Source organism: Perissodus microlepis, chromosome 4, assembly GCF_051167445.1.
Source record: "Perissodus microlepis isolate ML-2025 ecotype Zambia chromosome 4, ASM5116744v1, whole genome shotgun sequence".
NCBI classification, from domain to species: Eukaryota; Metazoa; Chordata; class Actinopteri; order Cichliformes; family Cichlidae; genus Perissodus; species Perissodus microlepis.
In genome coordinates, this window is record NC_140464.1 from 28569558 (window position 1) to 28595587 (window position 26030).

The 26030-nt window shown below is 40.3% G+C and overlaps 1 protein-coding gene across 1 annotated transcript in view; it reads left to right on the plus strand.

Moving 5' to 3' along the window:
• Positions 1–26030, plus strand: part of LOC146389195 (carbonic anhydrase-related protein 10-like) — a 144733-nt gene that overhangs the window by 70683 nt on the left and 48020 nt on the right. The window contains exon 3 of the mRNA XM_084926916.1: positions 7643–7785. Coding sequence (XP_084783042.1) covers positions 7643–7785 — 143 coding nt within the window. The remainder of the gene's footprint in view (positions 1–7642; positions 7786–26030) is intronic.

A 26030-nucleotide genomic window follows, 5' to 3' on the forward strand; every position in this document is an offset into this window, starting at 1 on the left:
ACATTCAAGTATGACAAGAAGAGAAGAAGAAATCAGGAAGGGGCAAAGACTTTTATCACAGCACTGTTCATTAATGGAAACCAAATCAAATGAAGCTCAGTCTCGCCACTTCAGTCGAGTATCTGCTCTTTTATTTCCAAGTGTATGTGCTCGAGCACAGAGGGAGAAAAAATGGTTCCATGTGGTCTGCACTGTATATTGGGTATGAGGGGACATCAGTGATGCCTTTCAGCATTCAGTTCCAGTTCATTAGAGGACCAATGAAACACAAGCCTTTGTGCCCTAGTGAATGTCAAAAGTGTTTTATTCCTTTACAGTTCAGTTAACAGAGTTAGTGATTTTTTTCCTTGCTAATTGTTTTTATTTTAGCTTTATTATTAACTTTGTATTGTGGCTTTGATTCACTTTTTTTTTTTTTTTTTTTTTTTTTCTTGCTAGCAAGGGCAGCCACCAGAGCGCTCGCACGAGAGTGAGAGCTCAGAGACTCGCAGCTCTGAGACTGCCCTGGTCTTTATTTTATACATCAGTGGGTGTTTGTTCCTTACATTGGAATGTGGATGTTTGTGTGTGTGTGCGTTCAGATGCATGTATAGTGTGTGCTATAGTGTAAGCTGTTCTTCCTTGCATGTATGTGTGTTAGTACGCTTGCATGCAGGGCCTGTCTCACCCCAAAAGGGCATTTTCTTTTTTCTTTTTTTTTTTCTTTTTTTTTTTTGTGTCCCGTTTGGATCTTTAGCCATCAGAATTGTTGTCTTAAGGCCAAGAAAGATGCCAAGCGGATTTATTTTACCAAGTGGATCATCATGGCCTTGCCATATTGGTCCATTTGATTGACCTTTATTGTAATTATGTATTTATTTTATTTTCGGTTGCTACAAACGGGACAGACGTGACTGGGGGATAGGACAGGGAGAAAGAATGAAAGAAAGAGAGGGAGAGAAAGAAAACCAAAGGGGAGAAAAGACGGTGAGAAGGGGGGGGAAGAAAGGAAAAAACAAACAAACAAACAAACAAAACGCCTGGATCACCTGTATGGAGAAAAAAAACAGAAGAGAAAGCAAACAACAAAGAGCAACATAATAAAAACAGCACCATCACAATAAACTAGCTAGCAGTAGATAACAGTAGATACTAAATAATAAACGATATTGTGCAGCACGCAAGATAGACAGCGCACAATGTGCTTTGAGGCAGCAACCAAGAAAGGTGTAGTCCGCGTCTGTGAACACCCGTGTGTACACCTGTGTGCATACCTGTGTGGATCAGCATGCTTGTATTCCAAAGGTTTCTCCATGTAACGATCTGCTAGGGAGTGTGGGGAGCCATAGCCCCGTCCACCAGGGTATGAAGCAGGTATGGAGGAGATCCAGGCCCCAGATATCCAGAGGCCCCAGAGTACAAGGACCCGAGGAGGACCACCAAAGGGGGGGGGAACCGTGCCACCCTCCTGGGAAGAGCTGAGTAGAGCCCCAAACGAGAGGTTACCCCGCAGCTACGGAGCAGAGGCCAGAGGGGGTTGCAGTGGCGTGCCCGCGGGCTCTGCCGGCAGCCAGCTGTGCCAGAGAGGACCGAGCTTCAGGCCCAGAGGCCAGAGGCCTGAGGGCATCCCACCCCCCGGAAGGAGCCCAGCCGGGCCACAGGCGCCCGGCCCCGCCAATCGGCCACCAGGAGTGAGCCGGTACATGCATGAGCGCCCAGCCCCAGACGACAAGGACCACCAACACACCAACGTCTGAGGGCATCAGCCACCGGCAGGGAGTGTGGTGAGGGGAGATAGGCCTCCGTACTTTAGAGGGCCTGAGATGTACCCAGAGAGGTTGAGTCTAAGACCCAACCTGACATATAGACACAGACAAACAGGCACACGCGGACACAGACGTGCATTCCCACCCCCATATGCACAACCAAATACTCGGCACTCACCCAACGTGTAGACAGACACAAATAGACACTGCACAGACAGTTGCACTCCCCAAACATACTCTATATCCCAGGTCCAGGTACCCCCGCCCCCAGAGGGGCAAGCCGCACCTAGACCCAGGAGATGTAACCCTTCTCTCTGGGGTGGAGGCAAGCGGACCACCTCCTTATCTGCAGTAGCAGGGAGGCCCCGCATCCCAGACCCCAGTCTGACGGCCAGCACCTCCTCCCAGCCCCCCAGCCCTGACGGCTAACAGAACCGGGGTGAGTGAAGACCTCAAACCTCCCTACACCCGCTCATATGTAATGTTGTTGTGTGCTGTTCTAAAGTGCATTTAAAACTCAGGAGAGCATGGTACTAGCTTCCTCTCAGAGAGCAACACGGCTCCTCCCGAAAACCCTCAGTGTCTAAATGCATTTAAAATTGAGGGTAGGGCACCAGCGCCAGAGGTGGGTTGGAGTACAACGACCATCCTCTGGATGCTGTAAAACGTGCCCACCCCCAAGGCCCTATATGTATGTGTTATGTGAGAGTGTGAGTAATGTGGATGTCTAGGTTGCAGAATAAAATTGAGGCACAGGCGGCCAGAAGGGGACAGAGGGGGAGTGCCTCCCCTGCACCCTGGTGACATACCTGCACCCCAAGCCCTGCGTGTGTGGGTGGGTGTGGTAGAGCGGGAATAGGGAGGCAGCTGAGGATGGGGAGGGAAGAAAGGGAGGGGCAAGCGGCCCCTCCCTGGGGCCAGCTCCCCCGCTGACCCCAGTAGGCACCCCCACGCTCTGGAACCCACCAGGGCAAGGGGGCCCAGGCCCATCCGGACCGGGGCCCGCAGCAGCAGCACTGCCCAGCCCCACAGAGTCTGGGGCAGCCCACCCGACTCCACCCCAGAGAAAACTGCACCCACCCCATCATCCAATCATCTCCCAAACTACACAAGACAATAGACACCCAGGTTGAGTTCATTCTCCCCCTCTCCTATATCTCTCCCCCCACCTGCAGAGTGAGCTCCTGTAGTGAGGAGACCACCTGCAAAGATGTAACAACCTCCCCACCAGTTAGAGAGCCCCCTAGTTGGGCCGATGCACCAGAGGTCCCCTGCACTGGGGCTGAGCCCCCCTGCACCCACCCGCCCACTGCTCCGGCGACACAACAGCTAAGACCCAAGCCCCCAAGGCCCGGCCAGCACCCCAGACCGGGGGGCGGAGCACCCCCAGACCCCCAAGCCTCCACGCCCGTCCCGGACCCTCCCAGGGGCAGCCAGGCTACCAGGCCAGTAACCAACGTCCGCCAGCACAGACCCTCCCCCATCTCCGCTGTACGCAGCCACAAGGAAAACACCATCCAAGAGCCCCAGAGCTTCTAACCAGGTCATGGCCACAGCCCCCAGGTTAGGCCCTCCAGGGAAACGTCCCTAGGGACTCCCCAGACGCCCTAAGGCCGTCCCTACCCCCACATCAACCACAATAGCGAAGGCAGGACCAAACCATGACCCCCCACCCCCACTAGGTGATGAAGCCGATCAAAGGAGCCCAAAGGGATTGATCAAATGTGATGGCAGAGGTTGTATCAAGACTAATGTGATCTATTAGATGGTTTTTATATTGGTTAGAATTAAGATTATTTTTATTTTTCCAGTTAATGAGGACCATTTTCTTGGCAATGCATAGGGCCGTAAAAACAACGTGGGCTGTGTTTATTTCTGCAGTGACCTCATCTTAGTTGCCCAGCAAGCATACTAAAGGGGAGGCTGGAATGTTACATTTCAGACACTTTGATAAGTCTTCACATATCTCACGCCAAAATTTCTGAACTGGTGGACAGAACCAAAGAGCGTGGATGTAATTGTCCGGTGTATTTCCTGTGCAGTGTGAGCAGTTGTTGGAAGGCGTATAGCCCATCTTGAACATCCTATGACCAGTATAGTGCACTCTGTGTAATATTTTGTATTGTATTAATTGCAAACTGGGATTTCTGATCCATTGAAAGGTTTTTAAGCATATCTGAGACCAAAGGTTTGGGTCTAAGTTGATTGATAAATCTGCTTCCCATTTTGCAATAGGAAGGGATATTGATTCATCTATTTTAGAAAATGTTCTGTATATTTTAGACAATAATTTGGGGGGTTTTAGACTAAGAAATTGTACCACACTTGGTGGTGTTTGTAATTCAGCTTCACTGGGATTAAATTTCTTTTTTACTATGGATTTAATTTGTTGATATTCCAAAAATCGTTTCTTGTTGATCCCATATTGTATAACTAGTCTGTCAAACGAAATAAAGTCTGTTCCTTCCAATATATGTTCCAAGTATTTAATTCCTTTGCAACTCCAATCTGAAAAGTTTATCATATTATTGTTTTGTAATATGTCCGGGTTGTTCCAGATAGGTGTACGTTTGCATGGGATTAATGAAGACTCTGTCATTTTTAGAAACTCCCACCATGCTGTCAGAGAAGAGCTAATATTGATGCTTTTAAAGCATTCATGTCGTTTGATGTTTGAGCTGATAAATGGTAGGTCTGAAATTTCTAGGTTATTACATAGTGCCTGTTCTACATCTATCCAAGGTTCATCTAAGAGGGTGTGTTTAAACCATCTAGAGATGAACTGAAGCCTGTTGGCTAAAAAATAGTGATTAAAGTTAAGCAGATCTAATCCTCCTTTATCCTTGGTCCTTTGTAGTGTTTTTAAGCTGATACGTGGGGGTTTATCTTTCCAAAGGAATTTAGAAATGTACGAGTCTAGAGATCTGAACCAATCTTGTGATGGCTTATTTGGGATCATTGAAAATAAATAGTTTATTTTTGGCAAGATCATCATTTTTATAGCGGCGACCCTTCCCATGAGTGATATGGGTAAAGATTTCCATCTAGCCAGATCGCCTTCTACTGTCTTTAAAAGTGGGATGTGGTTTAATTTAGTTAATTCTGAAAGTTTAGGAGAGACATTAATACCTAAATATTTTATATTTCCACATTGCAGTGGGGAAGGAGAAGAATTATGGAAGGAGCAATTAATCGGAAGAACTGTTGATTTCGACCAGTTAATTGAATAATGTGAGACACTTGAGAAGGAATTTATCAATGCAATTACCCCAGAGATATTGGTTTGTGAGTTTTGGAGAAAAAGTAACACATCATCTGCATAAAGGCTGATTTTATGTTCTATATTCTTACATTTTATGCCCTTAATTGTTGTAGCCTGTCTAATTGCTGCTGCTAATGGCTCAATAAAAATTGCAAACAGTGAAGGGGAGAGTGGGCATCCCTGTCTGGTGCCCCTCAGAAGAGAGAAGCTGGAGGATGTTTGGTCATTTGTTCTGACACAAGCTGTTGGGGAGTTATATAATATTTTTAACCAGTTTATGAAACAGGGTCCAAAACCAAATTTATGTAAAGTTGTAAATAGAAATTTCCAGTTAACTCTGTCAAATGCTTTTTCTGCATCTAAAGAAAATATTATGGTTTCAGTGTTTTTACTGCATGAGTAGTCTATTAAATTAAGTAATCTACGTGTATTTGTTGATGAGTGCCTACCTTTTATAAAACCAGTTTGGTCAGGATGAATTAAAAGGGGGGTTATTTTCTCTAATCTCTTTGAGAGAGCTTTGCAGATTATTTTAAGGTCTACATTAATAAGGGATATTGGACAATAGCTTGAGGGATATACAGGGTCTTTGCCTGGTTTTTGTAAGAGACTGATATTTGCAGAGTTCATATTTGGTGGTAGTCTACCATTTTCTTTGATTTCCTGCAATATCCTGTGAAAAACTGGTGCCAGAATTGTCCAGAATTCTTTGTAAAAATCTGTTGGAAAACCATCTGGACCTGGAGCCTTATTATTGGGCATACTTATCAGAGCTTCCTGGAGTTCACCTGGCGTCAGTGGCGAATCCAGTGCCATTGCTTGGGTGTCTAATAATTTTGGAAGAGTTATGTTGTCGAGAAATTGATCAATTTCGTTTTTAGATGGGTTTATTTGTGGTGTATATAAAGTTTCATAGAAATCCCTAAAAATTTTATTAATTTTTTTAGGATCATATATTGTATTCCCAGATAAATCTTTAACAGCACATATAGTTGTTTTTTCTTTATTGATTTTTAACTGGTTAGCAAGAAATTGTCCGGATTTATTACCGTGTTCATAATTTTGCAGGCGAAGTCTTTGTACTAAGAATTTAGTCTTTTTATTAATAATTTCATTTAATTCTAGTTTTGTCTTGCGTATTTTGTTTAATATTTCTTGATCTTGGTGTGACACATAGGCTTTTTCTAAGGATTTGATGTTTTTCTCTAGTTCCTGAATTTTTTTGTTTTCTTCTTTCTTCTTATGTGATGAGAAAGAGTTTATTTTACCTCTCATCACGGCTTTCCCTGCTTCCCAGAGGACAGATGCTGATGTTCCAGGAATGTCATTAAAGCCTAAATATAGAGTCCATTCTTTTTTAAAGTATTTGATAAACTCTTCGTCTTTGAGCAGTGATGTATTAAATCTCCATTTTTTTCTTGGTGTAGTATTATTCATCTGTATTAGTGTTAAAGATACAGGAGCATGATCGCTGACAGCTATAGGATGAATCTCAGTGTCTGTAATGTTACTCAGCAGTGAGCTGCTGACCAGAAAATAATCCAGACGAGAGTAGGAGTGATGGACATGTGAGAAGAAAGAATATTCCTTACTGTTGGGGTGAAGGGAGTGCCATGCATCGCAAAGACCAAAGTCGCTCATATACTGTTTGATTATATTTGTGGACTGCCAGTTACGCTGAGTTCCTGCTGTATTGAGCCTATCCATTTCTTCATTTAGTCCCAGGTTGAGGTCTCCCCCCAGAACAATTGTGCAGTCTAGGTGTTCGGAGAGTGTACTAAAAAAACCGTGGAAGAATGAGGGGTCATCAACATTTGGACCATATATACTTACAATACCTAGCTTTTAGGCTTTGATTCACTTATTAGGTACAGGCAACAAAAACGTCTTGGCTAGGTTTGGCACTAAAGTATTAGGGCAGCTTTAGGCAAAGAAGACTATATTGCCAGGTTAATACACTAAAAAAAAAGAGTTACGTTTAGGTGCTGAAAATGACTTGGTTACTTTTAGGAAAACATTGAAGCACCCCTTCCAGTCATCTCACTCGGAATACACGCCAAATCTACCCAAATAACTGACACCCTGGGAATGAGAATGAGCTTAATACTCAGCATTCACACAATAAACACAGACTCAATTACAGGATCCTTATATTTACAATGTTAATTAATGCTGTCATTATGTTATCAACAGAAAATTCAACAACCATCATGAAAATATTTTAAGTGTAAAAGTAAGATGTACTACTTTATTCCGGGGACGTATATTTCTGTTGCAAGGCTGAGCTTAGCCTGTGGGTCTGCCAAGTTCTGGTATTGTAAATTATGTGCAATAAAAACGACGGAGAGAACTTTTGAGTCACTTTTAAGAAGTCCATTTCTCCGCCTTACTTGTACTTGCAGATAATAACCTGGAGACTTTAATGAAAGTTCTTTTTTTAGTTGGATTTTAATGAAGCCATATGTAAATTTAAATCTCCCTAAACTCCACCAGCACTTCTGTCCCATCATAATGAAGCTCATCTGCTCCCTTTCTTTCTGTTTTTATGGTTTGATCTTGTGCCTGCATGTGCACAGGCATGCACAGGCGCTCACACAATAATTGCTTTCTTTTTTCCCTCTCGTTCCAACACTAGTTCCATCCTTCTGGGGTCTGGTGAACTCAGCCTGGAACCTGTGTGCCATTGGGAAAAGGCAGTCTCCCATCGACATCGAAACCAGTCACATGATTTTTGACCCGTACCTGACCCCTCTCAGGCTCAATACAGGAGGACATAAGGTAAGGGTCACCAAATGAAAATGCTTCCTCGAGGATCCTTAATGGTTTTCACGTAGCGATTGAGGAGCTTTAGCTCATGTTTTGAGACAAAACTCATCAAATGTCGAGACACAAGCAGGTCTGTCCTTCTGTGACAGTCGCTGGGCTTTAATTCATCAGGGTGAAAGAACACAGACCAGGACACTGCCTCTAAATCAAGAAGCAGAGAAACTTTGGTCAGAGACAATGATTCATCTATATCCAAAGGCTTTAAAATTCCCAGCTGCATTTTGCTGCACCAAGGCTCAGGAGGCATTACAATTTTAGCCCTTTACACAGCAATCACAGTTAATCTTTGGAGGAAAAATCCTCTTTAAAGCACCTAAAATCACAGTTAAACACAGCTTGTGGGATGTTGTACTTTTCATCCTGGATTCATTATGACAGTTTGGAAATGTATTTTAGTTATTGGCCATAATAATGTCAGTGTGAGGAAAAGGGGTCTGGCTACAAGAGTGCAAATTTAGCTTTGTCACAAATTTAGAGTGGGCAAGACTTCCAACACCCTGCCTCAGGTGGGGGTTAGCTGGTGGTTCAGGGGCTGGACTGGCCTTGTCCCGGGGTCACAGCTGGCCTTGGAGGTGGGGTGGGGGGTGGTCGATTTGCCTGCATGTCGGATTGATGTGGATGGGTGTGAACCTTTCTGCATTTTAGAAATTTAAGGTTCTGTCTGAAGGCGGAACAAGGACATATTTTGTGAAAGCAGCTGACAGAAACCGAGAAAGGGCTTATGTGTTAATACATAAGCCCTAAGCTATTTTTTATAGAAATTTGATCTGAAATTTCCCATTCAGTCATCATGAACAGTTACAGAACTGTAAGTACAAACTGCACAACTACGGGGCAAAATTGTTCCCAGTTAAAGCTGTAAATTAGAGTGAAAATACAAGCCAGCCGTGGTGATGCTTCTAAATCTGTTCTGAAAAATTCTCACCTGTAACTCCACCAAATGTAATACATCAGAAATGAAAGCACAATAAATGCTGCATTCATTTCAGTCAGAGTAATACCAGACTACTTTTTCACTTCAGTGTGCCACACTCTGAAACCCTCAAATAACAGCAGCTGGTTGCAGTTTAATAACAGAAAAGGCTCACTCCTGCTACAGGGACCACTGGGGTTGAAAGGGATACGGACTGTATTTGAGTTGCAGTGTAGGAAATTTAGGCTGGGACAACAAACCCCCATAAGGCCAGATAGTGAATTTTTCTTAAACTTCCCTCCTTGTGATTCGTAAAAAGAGGCCAAGACTTGACAAATGAGATGTTTATAGCAGAACATTGTTACAGTTGCCACTGTGAATGACATACAAGTAGCTATTCAGGGGCAATAAAGAGAGTAATGTGAGGTCATCAAAAGGTATTGAGAAGCAAGACAACAATTTAACTCCTCGTTTAAATTAGTCCAATTTGCCCATAGACAGGTTGCTATAGTAACTCAGAAAACCATTATAGTTAAAAACTGGGGGTTTTAGTTTTAGTCTTTTTCAGCCAAATTTGTCATTACATTAGAAATGAGGAAGCTTTTGTGCTCCCAAAATGTTCATGTTAGCTGAAAGAGGCAGCTCAGCATGATCCAGCCTGTGGTAATCTGTTATTACTGGATAAAAGTGGACGGTTTTCAGCTGTAAAAGTTCCATGAACTTTGGAAAACTCATGTTCAAGGTCATCTACTCAGATATGTTGGGATAGACAGAAAGCATTAACTTGACTTTTAAACTGACCTGAATTTTCTGTCAAGGTTGGTGTTGAGAGCTTGGTCTCCAGCTATGACTGAGCAGTTTTCAGTTTCTTTGCCCAAAGGCAAAGAAGGTTCTGGCAGGTTCTCCCAGAAACAGCACTGGGGGAACAATGCCTTTATTTCAACATTCATTGGATTGCACACTGTGAATTCATCCCTCGGGGAAACTGTCAACATGGAGGTCTACTGTAGTATCCTGAGGGATCTGAGGGCTAAATATTCAGAGAAAACCTTTTGAATTGTGATATAAAGGAACTTCTGTTAGAAAATCTAATAACTGGAGCTACACGAGGTTCACGAGAAAGTGATCTTGAATGTGAGATTAGCCAGATTTAAAACATGTAAGGATTGTAATATTTATAGGCCTGTTCTCAGAACTATTTGACATTAACATTGTTCCTTATTCTTAAAAACAAAACAAAAACACAACTTTTTAGCTGCATATATATGAATACAGGGTAATAAGATACATTAGCCAACATAACAGGTGTAAATTATGGGAAAATCCTTAAATAAGCAAAGAAAGTACATTGCACAAATCATTGGTGATGAACTATGAATTTTACAAATTTCTCTTGCTTTAACCTGTAATGTAATAATATTTGACATCTACATCGTTGGTTTTCACTTTTCCCTTGAAAGCAGTTCACTACCAGCATTCATTAAATAATTGTTCTTGTGGGACTTGCATATTTCCTTTATTTTCAATAATCCATCCTGAAAATGAGTCCGACTTCAAACGTAATGTACATTTTTAACATATCTTCCTTTGATTCAGGACATAGTCTGTTCTGAATCATAAGTCATTATTTCATAACATAATGTCTTTATGAAAATTTCACTGCCAAAGGCTGCTTTGATCTTGAACAATATGGTGCTTTGCTGTTACGTTTCATTGTTCCCTTCCAAAATCCAGATGCTTTGCTAGCTCAAAATGGATTTAATGTTTTCTAAGGTTTGATGTGATGATGACTGTGGGTGATTCATATCCACAGTTTAATGTCTGAATACTGACTGCCTTCAAGCTTTCTTTCGGAGCGTATGACGCACATTTGTTTACTTTAGGAATAATGATCATTTTCCTCTGGAACTTTCAAACTTGAGAAATGCTGAATAATAATAACAATAATAATAATAATAATAATAATAATAATAATAATAATAATGATGATGGTATTCTATGTATGTCCATATGATTGGACAAACGAAATATTTCTATAAACTACTGAGGTTACCAACGGGTGTAACTTGTTTATGGTTTAAACTGATTAAAATATTTACTTCAAATAAAAAGCTTTGTTTCTTTTTCTGTATGTAGAAACTGCACGATCGAGGCCAAATGGGATGGTTAATTAAAACAAAGATGCTGAATCCTGCCCATTGATTACATGTTTTTTTCTTTCTCCGTGGCACTACTTGGACTTGGTACTTAAACACTGCTGATATAATATTTTTAAACATATATCCATTTAGCTTGTTTCTTTATTAGCTCACCCATCATGTTCCCTTTTAAAGAAGCTTTTGTAGGTGTTCCTTGAAACCTCCAGAAAATATCAAAGTCAGCATATTTGTGTTGTTCCCAGACACTTTCCAGAAGAAGACTCTTTTCCACCACAGAAACCAGGGTTTAAATCAAGAATAAGGATACAGCATTAGCCCCAAGCGGCAGCCTCTGACAAGTATTATTTTCTGAAGGATGATTTTTGGTTATTGTGCCCCAGCATGGCTAAAGGTTAAAAAGGAATGGATATGTGGAATCCAAATTCTGCCAAGATTTTTGTACTGTATCATGGAGCTTAACATGAACCCAGGCATTTCAGATTGGGCTGACATTCTTGTGCGTACCAAATACCTCAGGAACCTCAGGAGATTTTATTACATATGGCTTAAACATACACTAATTTAAAATTCTGTGGTTTAACCTCCTAAGACCCGAAATCTTCCACGGCATGCATTTTTAATTTCTCTTTGATATTTGGGCTGATTGGGACCTGATGAATGTAAAAACAAAGAATTACTAAATTTTTTTTTTACCTAATTTTTGTTTCTGAGAAAAATGAGAGCCACTTATGAGGATATTCGTTTAAAATTTCGATAGAACAGTAGCAGTATAATGTCCTCGTAAGTGGATATCAGGCCCTTGTAGAGCAAAATTGAGTATTTTGGTCTAAATAACCCAAAATGTGATGTCCACATATGTGGACGCCAGGTCCTAGGAGGTTAAAGATCAGGACAAGTGTGACGTACAGAAGCATAGATGGATGTCGCCATGGAGACGTCAGTTACTGACGCGTGTACCTCCAGTTTTGAAGGTGCTAATGGATTTTTGTCTGTTGTCATTTTCAAGCTTTAAAGCAAAACGTGATTAGCAGGCGGTGAATCTGACTACAAAGCTGTTTGTCTGTAATACCTGCTCCTGCTAAACTTCCACCCTAAAGCATATCTTGCTTTACGTATTTTGTTTTAAACTAAGCCTTACTGTAATTTACAAACTGGAATTATCATGTTTCATTGATGAAATCGAATCTATATTCAGTCTGTGCACAAAAATGAATTAATGTACTAGTTATGGCAATGTTGCACACTAATGTTAAATATAATTAAATGGAGTGATGACACATCTTGACACATATAGATGTAAACTGCATATATATGAAGGTGAGATGCTTATGCTTGTCTACTCTTGGATATTTTGCTTAAAAGCATGTTAGACTAATTTATTTGATAAACATTGATCACTTCAGATTCATTATGCTTGGGTCATGGCAGAAAACCTCTGTGTGCACTTGCATCTTTCTGTGCACTTATACTGGAGTTGGTGTAGCGGTCTGATAGCTGCTGCTGATACTTGGGACGGGTTAAATTCAGAGAAGAGGTTTCCCTGCAGGGATCAATAATGACACCCTGATCATATTTTTTAGGATCAGTGAGCATTACAGTGGTTATGCTCTGATAGGTACTGTGTAATCTATTACCTATTAAATACATTTTCATATTTGCACAATGACAATTTTAGTCTCTGATTTTTCTGTGCAAAACACTTTTTTGGGATGTTTAAATTTACACTTATACCTGCATTACAGTGTATTTTATGTTTGTTACTGTATGTGTCACCCTCCTAAGTCTTTCAAAGACTGTAGGCGAGTGGAGACAGATAGAGGGATGATTACACTCTTAATACAACAAGTGTAACAGAAAGTGCCCACTTCATCGGTAAATAGCAAAGCCAGGCCACTCATCCACTTAGCTCTTACATTATCGCTAGTCTCTTATCTGAGGTTTGTGTATTGACAGCAGTGATACTTAATCCTGCAAGTTTTAAAATCAAGCTTTCAAGCCCCTGTCAGCTTAGTGCAAATTGTTCCCTTTGGAATTTGCTCTGTGTTTAAAGTTATTATGTGTAAATTCTGAACAGGCTCGTACACTGTTTAAATCTGAACTAAGCATGCGTTACGTCTCTTGGGTCCTTTTGTTTCATTTCTGTTTATTTCAATTTATAGTGATTAACATTTCACTATAGGACACAGAGAAATCTTAAAGAAACATTAACCCCATAATGCTCTATTTAAAAGGCCTATCCTTATAATTCCCCATGAGACTTGGTCATTGTGATGAGGGCTAAGAAGTGTCACTGGGTTGAGCCCCCATGTTATTCCCAGAGGGAGCAGTGTCAACCACTAATCACAGTCACTGTGACACGCTGTGTTCAGACAAATATGATATGAGATCAGATGACTGACAGTAGTAGCTCAGGCTCTGCTAATCCAAAGCACCAGGGAATGTAGGTCGTCTGGGCTAATGAAATATCAGGATTACTGAATCACTGTGCCAGGGCTCATCTGAAATAAATTTGTTGGAGTTTTTGTTAATATGCATGCAAATGCGCATATCAGTCCCTTCGTGATCTAATTTGTGACAAAAATAGAGCTTTTTATTGTGTGTTTTCTTTTTTCTCTTCTTTTTAACACAGGCAAGTGATTGAAACTATGACAAAGCACACAGCTAATCGTGCAAAAATCCTCTACAATTATTGATCAAAAAGGAAAAATCATTTTTATTGCCCTATCTTGCCCAGAAATAAACAAGAAGTGGAACCCTGAGATACAAGGACACATCATAAACTACGGGAAAGGGAAAATAATAATGAGCAGAAGTGCCATGGGGGTGGACGAGCGATACTACTCTGTCTTACCTGTCTGTCAGGTAACTACTTCTTAAAGTGCTTACTTAAAGTGGCAGTGGTACGCTTTTCATTCAGATTTATTGCTTTCTGTCTTCTTAAGCGTTACCACCAACTACAAGGAGCAAAGCAGGACATTCATTGTTTGTTTGTTGTTTCATTTTCCTGGGACTTTTTTTTACCTCGTTGTAGACAGAAGTATATAGACAGAGTGAGTCTCATGGAACTAATCTAAATGTCAGTGTTGCTTTTTTCCTGTACAATCTGCAGTCACTGTTTATTCTAACTGAACTTGAATAAAAAAGGAGTCCTCATTAAGTTGTGCAGGTTCAGCATTTTATATAACTGGGTCACTAGCATTCAATTAATGGCCTATCAATTGGTGTTTGTAGGAGGTATAAGGAGCTTTTGCTAGTGACTTACCTGCCACCCTCAAATGTGGCTCTAACTTATGTCAAGCACTTGTGGACTAAGGCAGGCCCACAAGTTATGCCAACTTTCAAACAAATAAATTAGGTTTAAGGACAATATTTCCATCTGAAATGTGCAGGTATGAAGTAGTCTAAAACTGACATTTTCAGCATAATGCAAGTGCCTTGAATGTACTTTCCACCACTCTCTGAAAAACAGCAGCATCCATTAGGTTGTGAACAGCATTTGGTATGAGCAACAGCTTCTTATTCCAGTGCTGGCGATCCCTCACTAAAACAGGGTGTTATAACGATGTAATATGTTCAGCTTTCTGCTTGAATCGGGGATCAAGACATTAACAGCTTGTGACTGCGCGCTGCAAAAACTCTTAGCACCTTTTAGATCCCTCCGGTGTTGTTGTTCGAAATGGTTTCAGACAAAGTAGTGTGTGTACAGTTAGGTTCCAGGGGGCCTTAATCCACCCATGCATCAAATCCACAATCCATGTTGCTTACCACACTAGGCTTAACAGGACCTGTCCTGTGGGATGGCTTTAGCACACAGATGTTTCATTGCAGGCTCTCTGCTTCCTTTTTTAACAGTAGATCAGAATTCTCTGTTCTTTTGTGGCAGCCAGGCCAGCTGTATTATAGGAAAGTCATGCAGGATTTTCTCAGAGCTGCTTGATGAACTGTGAAACCATGTGCTCTGGCTTTCCTACATTTCTGGTGTGGGATGGTTTTAGCAGTCGGCAGTGTTCTTTTTCATTCATTTGTTGCAAATAATGTCTTCTTAGATTTCAGTCCTGTGACAGTAGTGATCTGTGTCACAGGAAGCTCATGCTGGATTTGTCAGATGACTTCAGATATTTTCAAAGCTGTTGATGGCCTATACTGAGGTCACATGTTATGTGTTATATGTAGTGTTGAGAAGGTTACTTTTAAAATGTATTCCACTACAGGTTACAGAATACATGGTCCAAAATGTAGTTTGTAAGGTATTCCGAATACTTTGGATTACTTGATATATTGTCATGCTTTTTGCAACTGCATGAATGTACTATTGCTGTGTGATTTATTACTATTACTCAAGGCTACTCGTCACCGAGCTAACATTGTTAGCTGGTGTTAGCTGAGGTTAGTTCATAGACTTGATGGAAAGCATTAACAACCTGCTAGCTGCAAAAATTCATGTGCAGTTCTGAAAGCAACACCAACTAGATTTATAAATCTTAATATAAAATGAGTAACAGTAGGGTGGCCATTAGGTAAGGCTGCACTTTTTGCAGTGATCTCGTATTGAAAACTATTTCTGTATCAGTCATATGTTTTCTTTCTGTCTGCTTTCAGAACTGCACATGATTATTCGTAACTAGCAGGTTGTAATGCAGCCTTCATTAATAGTAATAAATCACACAGCAATAGTACATCGAAGATGCTGAAGTGACACATAACCCAGGTAGGTAGCACAACTACAACAAGGTAGTTGTGGTAGGCTAACCTTAGCTTTTAAAAAAGAACTTACTTCCAGATGTTTCCTTAGGTTGGAGTCTTTTGACACTGAGAGCAGCTCGGCTGCTGGCAAACAGAGTTTGCATTTCACGGTCAGATTTCGCCCATCCCTTTCTTCTTTAATGTAAAACAGTGTCAGAATTTCCAAGTAAGAAATGCATTCCTGCCCGTGCACTGCTGTCTCTGTTGCACTGGCGGGTCCGTTGTGTAACTGACGACACCAACATTAACAGGACACTTACATTAGAGCCTCTTAATGTGTGTTTTGTTTGGGTTGCCAGCAAAATTACCAAAATTAGATTAAATGGTAACTGTAACGGAATACAGTTACTCATATTTTGTATTTTAAATACGTAGCGCCAGTGCATGTATTCAGTTACTCCACAAGACTGGTTATATGTTCGTACACTAGATTTACTCTGCTCATAAAATAAGGCCACATACAAATTTCCTTTTTTTTTAAATTTCAGTTTTATTCTGTTTTTAACCATAAAAGTGAATCAGAATGATTTTAAGGTGACAGGCACAAGCTTGCTCTCCTACAGTGTGGATTTCTCCATATGAGCAAACACCTTTATGTGGACCACTGAGAAAACAATAGTTGTATTTGTTGTAGGAGAGAAGCATTGTAGTTACAGCAAAAAGCTCCATGACTGCAGAAGAAAAAAATAAAAAAGAAATAGCACACTTATCCAAAGCGTTTTCTTGTGAGTGACAGCGGCTTAAAAGAAAGAAAAAAAAACAGCTTGGGCTACAGTAACCAAGGTAGTGAATGCTGTAGCTCAGATAAGAAAAAAAAGGTTAAACACTAAACAAAGAGTATCAGACCAGACGAAAAACAGGGAAATGGGCAGATGACATGACCACCTACTGGACAATCATTCATGCAAACACTTTCAAAAATACATATCCATTTAGAGGTGATATGTCTAAACTGGCATATCACCTCTATCAGCTCATAGAGGTGATATGCCAGTTTAGGGGGGATGTGATAAAATCTCTGGTTTAAAAATACAATTCACTTTAACACTGGGAGATGTGACAGTGGAATCTTGAAAAGTTAAAGCCTGTGACAGTGCATCCCAAGACAGTATTGTGTGGCAGAAAGAATCTCTTTGAATTGCTGCTCGGGGCTTTTTGTTGTTGTTGTCATGCTGTGAGGGAATATAATTCATAGATAAACAGGATTCATTATTTTGTAAATAATATAGCTGTAAATAACTAAGAGCAGTTTATGTTTTATGTTTTATAATAAAAAAAAACAATTATTTTTTCATTTAACCTTTTCTGCATCTTCACTTGTAGGTATGTTGGAAAAATCTTCAGTTGAGTAAAGGAAAAACTAAATTTTGGCATCAGGTGACATTTCAGTCTATACTTGAACAGAACCATGTGAAGCTCTTGGGCATTCTGTGTTGCTATCAGATAATTACTCACAACATTTCTCATTTAATGTTATTACTGCTGTCTACACAGACAGATAGACTCTTGTGTCCTCTCCTGTGTTTTCCTGGTTCTAAATGAGAAAATTAGAATTAAACGAGATGACAATTCTGCTTGATATCACTATATTGCTCTTCTATTTTTCCTGCTACCTTTCTTCTTTTTAGGGAGACAAAATGCTGTGCATGCTTATGTGTCAACTCCTCATGAATTAATTATTAAACCCATAATAGCTTAGTTCTGTTTCAGCAAGATTTGTTTGCATGTTTAAAACAGATCCCACATATCGTCACCTGTTTTAAGTGTTAATGGACGTCTCCTGTCTGTTATATCGAGGCTAACTGAAAACACAGAGGACAGGAGACATTACCTTAAGAATACTTAATAAGCTAGAAGAACACTTTGAAAGACAGGCTGTCTCACAACATGGTTTTCAGGCAGAAGAAAATCCCAATATTGAACCTCCTGTTTGCATGCATGTGCAGGAGCTGGAGGACAGGCTGTGCAGCTGCAGTCGAGATCACACCACTGTGAATGCATATGTGTGTGTGGTAGGAAAAATTACAATTATAACAAAATACTCACGGCCTGTCTCTTATAATTCAGATTAACATTTTGGGAGTGTAAACAGACCCGCTGCTAATAAAAACGCCTCTCCCTGTCAGAGGCAGTCATGCCTGAGTAACATTGTGTCCTCTGCTTCTTTCATATTTTTATTGTTTTTTTTGTTCGTCTATTTGTTTATTCGCTTTTTTTCCAAACTGCTGGAGGTGCTAGAAAACAACAAAGGAAAGGTTAATAGGATTCATCCTCTGAGTGGTGTATGGAACCATATAAATGTTTTTGTAAACACAGTTTTAGCAGACCAACAAGGTAGAAAACAACCCTCTTTTTTTTCTGAATTTGTTTCGAGGTTCGGACACTTTACCCTTCTCCATGTGTTGGCCAATAAAGCTACTGTCCGCCAGTGAGCTAATCACATCAATTAAAAAATAATCAATCAATTAATAATAGAATTAACCCAAAACCATCAATGTTGGACAGGTACATGTTTTTTTTTATAGTAATTTTGCCTTTGTGCACCAACTCACTGGATTTCTTTTTAAATTAAACAGTAGAAATGTGGCTTTTGGCTTTTGCAGGGGATTTAATAAAAACATGCCATTAACTATTTCAAAATTGTAGCTGTTTTTTATAAAAAGCCATAATGGGTCATTGTCCCAAAAATGTCTGGATCTTATTGCATAAATTTAACAGCAGTGGTACCTGGTGAGAAATACCGTTCACCTTGCCAGAGCTACGCAGGACCACTGAGCTGTTTAATGTGATTTGTTATTATTGCTGCTGCATGTCACCCCAGGATAAGCACAATGCTACAGTTCTTTATTACAGTTCTCAGAGTTTTGATGACTGAGTGCCATTTATGGGAAACTGTGTATGATTGAGGGTTAGGTTTCCCGAGCTGCACAGGAGAAGCACACACACACACACACACACACACACATTAGTTTCTGTGGGAGGTCGTTTGTACAGAGTAATCTGATTAAGAAAATCGTTGATAGTACTGGTTTTTGTGATGAGGATGTTTTTTTTTTAAATCAGGGTTTGACGTTTTTGTGTTGGTTTACAGTTTTTAGAACTTTAGTAAGGCTGGTGTTAGGCTGCATTGTTAAAGAATAGTTTAATATGATGACTTGTACAAAGAGGATCTTAAATACAAAGTTTTGTCATCTGTAGATAGCACGATGCATGCTTAGACAAAGTAGTTTGTGTTTGTGAGCTGTGTGAGCCACATAATTATTACTTCAGAATCAGAATCAGAATCAGAAAGGGTTTTATTGCCAAATGTTGAGCAGGTTTACAACATTAGGAAATTGCTGCGGTGCTTCAGTGCAAACATACTGTCATAAATTACGCTTAAATAGACATGAAAATAAAAATAAGAATAAGAATTAAAAGTGCTAAGTAGATAGATATATACATGAGTGCAGGTGATGATCAGTGCCAAACATGGAATGATGCAGTGAACACAGGGGGGTCATGTGTTAGTGGTGGGAACAGTCATACGGTTATTGTTCATGTGTCCAACAGCAGAGGGGAAGAAACTGTTCTTATGGCGAGAGGTTCTGGTGCGAATGGACCGGAGCCTCCTGCCTGAGGGGAGCAGGTCAAACAGACTGTGTCCAGGATGAGAAGGGTCAGCTGAGATCCGAGCTGCACGCCCCAGTGTCCTGGAGGTGTACAGGTCCTGCAGAGATGGGAGTCTGCAGCCAATCACCTTCTCAGCAGAGCGCACAACACGCTGCAGTCTCTGTTTGTCCCTGATAGTGGCTCCAGCGTACCACACGGTGATGGAGGAGGTGAGGATGGACTCGATGATTGCAGTGTAGAATTGCATCATCGTCCGTGTTGGCAGGTTGAATTTCTTCAGCTGCCTCAGGAAGTACATCCTCTGCTGGGCTTTCTTAATGACGGAGGTGATGGTGGGCTCCCACTTCAGGTCCTGGGTGATGGTGGTACCCAGGAAGCGGAATGAGTCCACAGAGGTGATGGGGGTGTCAGTCAGGATGATGGGGGGGAGTGGGGCTGTGTGCTTCCTGAAGTCCACAATAATCTCCACTGTCTTCTGGGCATTCAGCACCAGGTTGTTGTGGCTGCACCAGGACACCAGACGTTCAACCTCCCTCCTGTAGGCAGACTCATCCCCATCCGAGATGAGTCCAATAACGGTGGTGTCATCTGCAAACTTGATTAGCTTGACAGACTGTTGGGTGGAGGTGCAGCAGTTGGTGTCCAGGGAGAAGAGCAGAGGAGAAAGAACACAGCCCTGAGGGGAGCCGGTGCTGATGGTCCGGGAGTCCGAGACATTCTTTCCCAGCCTCACATGCTGCTTCCTGTCCGTCAGGAAGTCAGTGATCCACCGGCAGATGGGATCAGGCACATTCATCTGGGAAAGCTTGCCTCGGAGATGGTCTGGAAGGATGGTGTTGAAGGCAGAGCTGAAGTCCACAAACAGGATCCTGGCGTAGGTTCCTGGGGAGTCCAGATGCTGCAGGATGAAGTGTAGGGCCATGTTGATGGCGTCATCTACAGACCTGTTGGCTCTGTATGCAAACTGCAGGGGGTCCAGGAGGGGGGCCGTGAGGGTCTTGAGATAGGAGAGAACCAGGCGCTCAAATGACTTCATGACCACAGATGTCAGAGCCACAGGTCTGTAGTCATTTAGTCCAGTGATCCTAGATCCTACTTAAGACCTTCATTGCTGTCCCTTGGATTTGGTGATAGTGAAAGGCAGTGGACTCCCTGGACAGGTTGCCAAGCTGTGACAGAAGCATTCAAAAGCGTTATTTGGCTTTGTGTCTGCCTTTTCCCTCACCAAATCCTGACATCTGACGACAATGACTCATTACACACAATGCTGTCCAGTTACTTACACTGTGTGATGTTCCAGTCTAACCATATGAGATGCAGGATTTCTCTGACGGTCAAAGAAAACTAAATTAGAGGTCTTTAAAAACTGTAGTAAGAGTTAAATCCTCTGTTTGAGTCTTGTTTCATGATTAATGCTCTTGTGCATCTGCTGAGCGAGAGCACATAACATGGCCATCTGCGCTGGCGCGTGTGCATGCGTGTGTGTGTTTGGAAATATGCTGGAGAGAGAGAGAGAGAGAGTGAGAGAGAGAGAGAGATAGGCAGGCATGCATACAATTTATGTGTGAGAAAATTATATCAAAGATTGAGGGGGAATGTGAGCGTGAGTGTTTGTGTGACAGTAGATTGCTTCAGGGTGTATGTGCAGGTTAAGGAGTCAAAGAGAAAATTGGACAACTTTGACACTGTGTGTGTGTCTGTCTGTGTGCGTCTGCGTGTGTGTCTGCGTGTGTGTCTGCGTGTGTAGTATGTTATCCAGTTATCTGGGCCAGCCTCTCTTTCAGCCTCTAGCTCCTTGTAAGCAGAGTTTCCTCAGAAGCTGGTGCACAACAGATTGGTTGTTTTGGCTCCTGCTGTGAGCAGCAGATTTCTTTGTTGCTTGGAAATACACAAACCACATTTACATAAGTCTTTACTGTATAATTCTCACTGTTTCCACACATTCATATAGGTGCAAAAAGATATTATAGACTCACCAATTAATTACTGGAGAAAAGTCAGCTGAGGAATGTGTACATTTGGCATGTTGAGGATTACATGTATAATAACAAAAGGCAGCAGTTGCCCGTCTTCAGGTCTTGCCATCCAAAGCACAGACTTAATTAATTATATGAGAATGGGGCCTCGGCCCTCCACCCAGGAGGGACGGCCCCAGCTTCCTGTTCTTGACTGACAGAAGTGGACCTCTTTCCAGTCTTCTGATATATCTGATCCACCTCAAGCATCCCCATGTAGGGCATTCAGATTCACTGCAGAGCCCTGCTGTGTTAACTTCTTAACAACCACCAGGGGTAGTGTTAGGGATAGGACTAAGCTACACTGTTAAAAAAAAACATCTTGAAAAAACAGTAATATTCCGGCAGCTGGGGTGCCAAAATACTACCGTAAAATAACAGAAAATAACTTCCTCATAAAAATACGGTTATTTCCAGTAATGACAATACAGTTTGTTGCGCTAATTTTACATGGGATCTTGCCTTTTCAAGTGATTTTAAACATTAAATTAGGAACATGTTAATGTGATTAAACAATGAAATTATCTATAAATAGGAAAAACAAACAAATCCTAAAAAAACAGTAATATTCCGGCAGCTGGGGCGCCAAAATACTACCGTAAAATAACAGAAAATAACTTTCTCATAAAAATACGGTTATTTTCAGTAATGAAAATAGAGTTTGTTGCGCTAATTTTACATGGGATTCTGGTTGTTAGTTCACATTCATTGGCCGATGCTTAGCGTCATGTTATTATGTGTCCCAACATCCAATGGCATGTCACATTGTTTTCATGGCCACACCCTCACCCCAGGTGCAGAGGCCTATTTCTGTTCAGGAATGTTGTGAATACTTTGAGATTTATATTAATTGCAATTCCTACCTCTACATTTATTTTTAAAATATATAATTAGCACAGCGCAGCCGTGCAGTGTTTTATATGTTTTTTTTAGTTTTTATTCCTATTAATTATATTTTCACTTGTTACCTCTGAATTATTGAATCAGACCTAGATGACATGAAATTTTCAGCAAAATTATAATTCAAATACTCCTTTAATTATTGATTATTCTCATTCATTTTCGATCGTTTTATATATTTTTCCATAGTATTAAATTTGAATTTAACAGATCATTCTCTCACATAACAGACAAATATTTGTGAAATTATGATACATTTCTGAATGTATTTCTACAATCTAAATATGCATATGTACAAAAAAATATATTTAAAAAACAAGTAAATTGTGTTTTACTATATTTACAGTGATGTTATGTTATTTTACCTTTGACATGTAAAATCACAGTCTACTTATGTAAATTTAATGATATTCTAGAAAGACAGTACAAAACTCTAAAATATACAGTAAGATACTTTGACGTTACTATTTTTTGGAACAGTGTATATCTATACCAAATTGAAATCATGCAATTGAAGACCTTTAATAACAACATGCATGTGAGAGACTTGATTAAAAAGGTGACATATTTTAAGTTGAACATATGCTTGTGTATGTTGTGACCTAAATGTTAGCAGTTTAAATTACTGATTTATATTTGCTTGAACTAATCTCTGCTGACCTCTCTCATTAACCCTCCCCCCCAAGTGCTGCTCCCTGTTGGGAATTGTTCGTCCACGCCATTCTCTATTGCATATGTTTAAATCAAGGCCCGAATTTAAGCCTTTGAAAGTTTGAGTTCAGTCCACATACTAAGTTGGGTTTACAATTTCAAGAGAAGTCGGAGACAGAGTGCTTCTTTAATGAGAGTGCTTCCTAAGACAGCGTACTCCTTTAGACACTGTTCTAAAGAATATCGTATGATTTGCATGACCGCTTTGAATCCACACACCAGGAGAGATATAGAATGGTGGGCGGTGAACAGAGGCTTTCAATAAGTCACCTTACAGAAAAGAGCCATGCAGCTACAGCAAATAATTTTTTTCTCCTTGAGCCAAATCTCAAAGGGATGGAGGTATAAAGGCAGGTTTCATCATTACAAAGGAAATAGCTGAGTCAAGGATTTACAGAGAAACTGCAGACTTTATTTGGAATTTTTTTCTTCTCTTTCTCTCGCTCTTTTTTTGCAGGTCAAAAGGCTGGAACAGATCAACTGTAGATATTTAACTTTTTTATTATTTAAAAGTCCCACAAAGCCACTGATTTGTGGTGTGCAGAACTTTGAAAGAGGCTCTGTGACACAGAGAAATATGTGCAAGAGACATGAAAGAAAGTTAAGAGATATTCAGTTGTCTGTATGGAAGCCTGTAATCAGAATGCATTATTTAGCTTCACTAGTATGATGGCTAAACAAGACAACACTGCTCTGTGGTAGCTGCATTCTGAATTTCTCATTAAATTAAAGCTTTCTTACTAAAAAAGTTTACCTTGTTTAAATGCGGGCAATCTGTCATTCAGGATAATCTTCTTATTCACCTCTGGATCACTTTACGCATGGCTGATATGAGTCTGCTCCACAGCTTTGAAAACGTTTAAACTTTATTTGATTTTAATTGGAGGAAAATCCAGTGACTGGTCAGCTTTTGAGCAATATGGTGTTGATAAAAAACAAAAACCCGCAGAGACAGCAACCCTCTCTATTTTTAAGGTCGGACTTTCCTTTGTCATGAAGCTTCTAGTTAAGAGTGGATGAAGTGACCCTAAACCAGCCGTTAGTTATGCGGGACTTCATGTGACACATTGTAATGCAGTGAGCACTGCTTCTCTGCTCACCTCTTTTTACCCATGTGTGTGTTTAGACGCCACTGCAGCATGTCATTAAATTATTGTCTGTGTTTGGTCCTATTTTTGTCCCGTCTCCCTACGCTCGTTCTTCTTTTCTCTGCCTAACCGGCTGCAGCAGATGTCTGACCCGTCCTGAGCCTGTTTCTGTTGAAAGTTTCTTCCTATTAAAAAGGAGTTTTTTCTTCCTGCTGTTGCAAAGAACTCACAGGGGAATACTTTAGCATCTTTACCTCACAGTGTAAAGCATCTCTGAACCTTATTAGCTGCCACAGCAATCAAGAAAATGTTTTGTTTGTATATAGTTCTTTATATTGCTTTTTTATTGTTCTTTTTTAAACAGCGACTTTTATCCTTTGCGGTTAGTTGGTAGTCATCAAATAGAATTTGGTTGTATCGTCCTACAATTTCAATCAGATAATCATATCTTATATTATTAATGCGCTCTGTCATGATTTGTTGACAACCTTTAGAGTTATTAATATTGAAAAAATTGTGATTCTTTCAACTAATTAACAAACACTATGTAGTATATCTGTAAACCATATATGGATTGCTAAATTTAGCATTTAGCTATACTAATGATTCGTAAATATTCCTCATTTTATTGTGTGCAGTAAAATAATGGCTGCATGATGCAGAGTTTGCTTTTTCAGAGTGCATTTGCCTCATGTGCTCAAAGCACCCAAACTGAAAATTGATTCGTATGAAGCATATTCTTTCTACTGAGATGACTATATTTGATTTGGGGCTGAACTGTCCCTTTAATGGACAATCGACAACAATATTACCTTGCAATCTATCTTGCGTCAACTTGTGACCATGTTCCACTGAAAAGGACTTTAACTTCATTACATCCGACGCAGTGACAGGGCGACCTTCACATTCACAGCAAAGAGACGCTACAGAAAGGTGCGATAAGACCTCCAAATATGACAAATGACTATCTTCACAAAGACTTGCTCTGCAGCATGCTGACATTTTACTAATAGATTAGACAGTACATGTGCGTGTGCATGTGTGTGTGTGCATGTGGTTGTGAAGTGACAATTCATTAGTCTTCTGCTTTCTGACTCCACCGCATAAATGCACGTAAAGGGAAACATGCACACACCCGCGCAGTCAAACAGTAATTGATCAGTGACGACAATCTCTCATTAAGAAACCCTGGCACAATTTGGAATTTATTAAAATCATTCAATTTTGATGCAAAATTAATTGATAATAATATGAAAAAGTCCTCCTTAACTAGATGCAGAGTTTAAGCTTCGAGGCCAAGAGACAAATTAAACTCCTCCGTGTTTGCAATTGGTGATTGTGGCACATTTGCATCATCCATTTGATCTGATTTGAAGTTCGCCTTCAAGAGTTTGTTAGTGTGGCAGAGTGGGTCCTCGTGCTCAAATATCCTCTTCTGAAATACTTTATTTCTCAAGGAAATGCTTTTAAAACTAATTCAGACATCCTTCACAGAACTTAACTTGCTTTAAGCAGAAGCTATAACATGCTCCGAGTTGAGGAAAACGAGGTCAAATTAATAATTGATGACTTGGCTTGTTTTTGTGCAGATGTCTTTAATGCACAACTGTGAAAAAGAGTTAACAAAAGTTATGTGAAATTGCACAATTCCATAAATTCATTCCAGTTTTGTTTATATGAATAACACAAATATCATTGTGAACCGGGATTGTAGTCCAAGAAAGAGGAAAAATAATCCAGAACAAATAATTAATTCATCTTTTTCTGATTTCTTAAGCAGAAATGGTGAAACATCATAAAAGGGCACTTTGACGCTGACCCAGCGTCTTTGTTGAAAGTAATAAATAGATTTAGCGTGGTGGTTGTTGGGCAGTCTTGCTGACAGGTATGCAGACAGACACTGAACACAAACTGAAAATCTGAGATCTGTAGACTCATTTGCTAAATCCTCTGGTAATATTTTACGTAATTTGTTATTTTTTTCATAGACTAAATGATTTGTTGATTAATTAAAAATAAACAGTATTTAGTAAAACAACACTGGTCTGCAAAAATA